Below are 2,500 nucleotides of genomic sequence, written 5' to 3' on the forward strand. Positions count from 1 at the left end.
AAAATCACTATTGTATTCCCTCGTTATGTACTTTACGTAAGAGTAAAAAGAACTGCAAAGTCAGCACGAATATTCTCGAAACTCAAGTGTGTCTAAGTGTTTAAGTGAATTGGCACCACGTGTTTATCTGCACAAATCAACGAGTCTCTTAAGTGTAAAGTTTATAAGTAGGTGTAATGGCTGTGTCAATGCAAACGTGTGCTTGACAGTTTTGGGGTGAGAAGGGCGATGGATGTTCGTGTTTGTGTGTGTGTGTGTGTGTGTGTGTGTATGTGTGTGTGTGTGTGTGTTTGTGTGTGTGTGTGTGTGTATGTGTGTGTGTGTGTGTGTTTGTGTGTGTGTGTGTGTGTGTTTGTTTGTGTATGTGCGTGTAAGTGTGTGTCTGTTCGTATTTATGTGTATACATGTATATGCATGCATGTGTATGTACTTATATATATATATATATATATATATATATATATATATATATATATATATATACATACATATATATCGGTATATATTTGCGTATGCATGTGTTTATACATATAGATATACAGAACTCCTCTGTATTTTTCTTATTAAGTATTATTCTTATTATTAGTATTAACAGAAGCTCTCTCTCTCCCGTTAACAGATGTCCTCAACGGCTACAACGGAACCATCTTCGCTTACGGCCAGACGTCCTCTGGAAAGACGCACACGATGGAGGGCAAGCTCGGCGATCCGACGTGGCAAGGTGAGGGGCAGTTGGCACTTGTTGGCTGGTTTGGTTTGGTTTGGTTTGGTTGGTGTTGTTGGTTTGTTTGGTTTTGGTTTGGTTGGTCTTGTCTATTTGTTTTATTTTGGTTTGGTCTGGTTGGTCTTGTTTTTTTGTTTGGTTTGGTCTAGTTGGACTTGTTTTTTTGTTTGGTTTGGTCTAGTTGGACTTGTTTTTTTTTTTTTGTTCTGTCTGGTTGGTCTTTTTTTTGTTTTTGTCTAGTTAGTCTTGTTTTTTGTTTTATTTTGTTTGGCCTGGTTGATCTTTTTTATTTTTTGTTTCTTTGTCTTGTTGGTCTTGTTTACCTGTTTTGTTTTTTGTTTTGTTTTGTTTGGTCTGGTTGGTCTTGTTATTAGTTGGTCTGTTTGGATTGATTTTATTTGGGTGTTCTTGTTTTTTGTTTTTCTGTTTGTTCGGTTTTGTTTAATCTGGTTGTTCTTGTTTGTTTGTTTGTTTGTTCATATGATTTGTTTGTTTGGTTTGATTGGTCTTGTTTTTGTTTCTTTAATTGGTATTCATTCCACTGTTGGATTTATTTGTTTATTGGTGTATTTGCTTGTTTTTCTGTTATTTGTTTGGATATCTAGTTGTCTGTCTCTGTTTGTTTTGTTTGTTTATCTGTATATCCATTTTATTTTTTTGGTTTTACTTTCTTGTTTCTTTACTTACATGTTTATTTATATGTTCGTTCATTTATTTATTTGCTTATTTGTTTTATCTAATTGTTCATCTATCTTTTTTAGCTATTATCTATTCCCTTACAAATCTACTTATCTATTTTTCCATCTATTGATTTATCTATTTCGGAAAAAAATATTAATAAATCACTAATTAGCAGAGTATTTTTTCCTCACCTTTTTTGCTCCTGTTGGAAGTAATAAAGTTGATCGATTAATGACATAGGAAGTTAAATTTTCATATTAAGTATTATTTTAACTCTTAAAAGTGCAAGTAACAAGGTAAATACTCTCTCTTTCTCTATTTATTTCTCTCTCTCTCTCTCTCTCTCTCTCTCTCTTTCTCTATTTATCTCTCTCCCTCTCTCTCTCTCTCTCTCTCTCTCTCTCTCTCTCTCTCTCTCTCTCTCTTTCTCTTTCTCTCTCTCTCTCTCTTCTTCTTCTTCTCTCTTCTTATCCTCTTCCTCCTCCCTATTATAACAGTCCGGCTAACTTTTTTTTCAAACTTTTACTTATTTCCTAAGTATTTTTCTTCTCTCCTCCCCTTTCACACACATTTTTCCCCCACCATCCCTCCTTCTTTTTCTTCTCTTACTCCTTCCCTTTCTCGTCTTCTCCTCTAGCCGTCTCCTTCTAGTTCTTTTGACCCTTTTTGTCTCTGCGATTCCATTCCCCTCCCGCTTATTTCTCTCTTCCTCTCTCTCCTTTGTCTTCTCTTTTGCTTTTCTTGTATAGCTCTCCATCTCCCTCGCCCTCTCCTTCTTCTTCCATCCCACCCCCCACTCTCTCTCTCTCTCTCTCTCTCTCTCTCTCTCTCTCTCTCTCTCTCTCTCTCTCTCTCTCTCTCTCTCTCTCTCTCTCTCTCTCTCCCCTTGCTCCTTCCCCCTACCTCCCCATCTCCCTCCCCCTTTGCCCTCTCCCTCTACCTCCCCGTCTCCCTCCCCCTTTGCCCTCTCCCTCTACCTCCCCGTCTCCCCCCCCCCCCCTCACCCTCTCCATCAATCTCCCGAAGGCTGAACTCCTTGAGGTGAAGGTGAAGGTGAGCATCGTCTTGATGCAAGAAAACGACCTCGCGGGAAAA

The 2,500-nt window shown here is 38.0% G+C and overlaps 1 protein-coding gene across 1 annotated transcript in view; it reads left to right on the forward strand.

Annotated features, from left to right (window-relative positions):
• LOC125040014 (kinesin heavy chain-like) overlaps window positions 1-2,500 on the forward strand; it is a 184,285-nt gene that overhangs the window by 120,237 nt on the left and 61,548 nt on the right. The window contains 1 exon segment of the mRNA XM_047634422.1: window positions 620-721. Coding sequence (XP_047490378.1) covers window positions 620-721 — 102 coding nt within the window.

The sequence above is a fragment of the Penaeus chinensis genome, chromosome 28 (assembly GCF_019202785.1).
Source record: "Penaeus chinensis breed Huanghai No. 1 chromosome 28, ASM1920278v2, whole genome shotgun sequence".
NCBI lineage: Eukaryota > Metazoa > Arthropoda > Malacostraca > Decapoda > Penaeidae > Penaeus > Penaeus chinensis.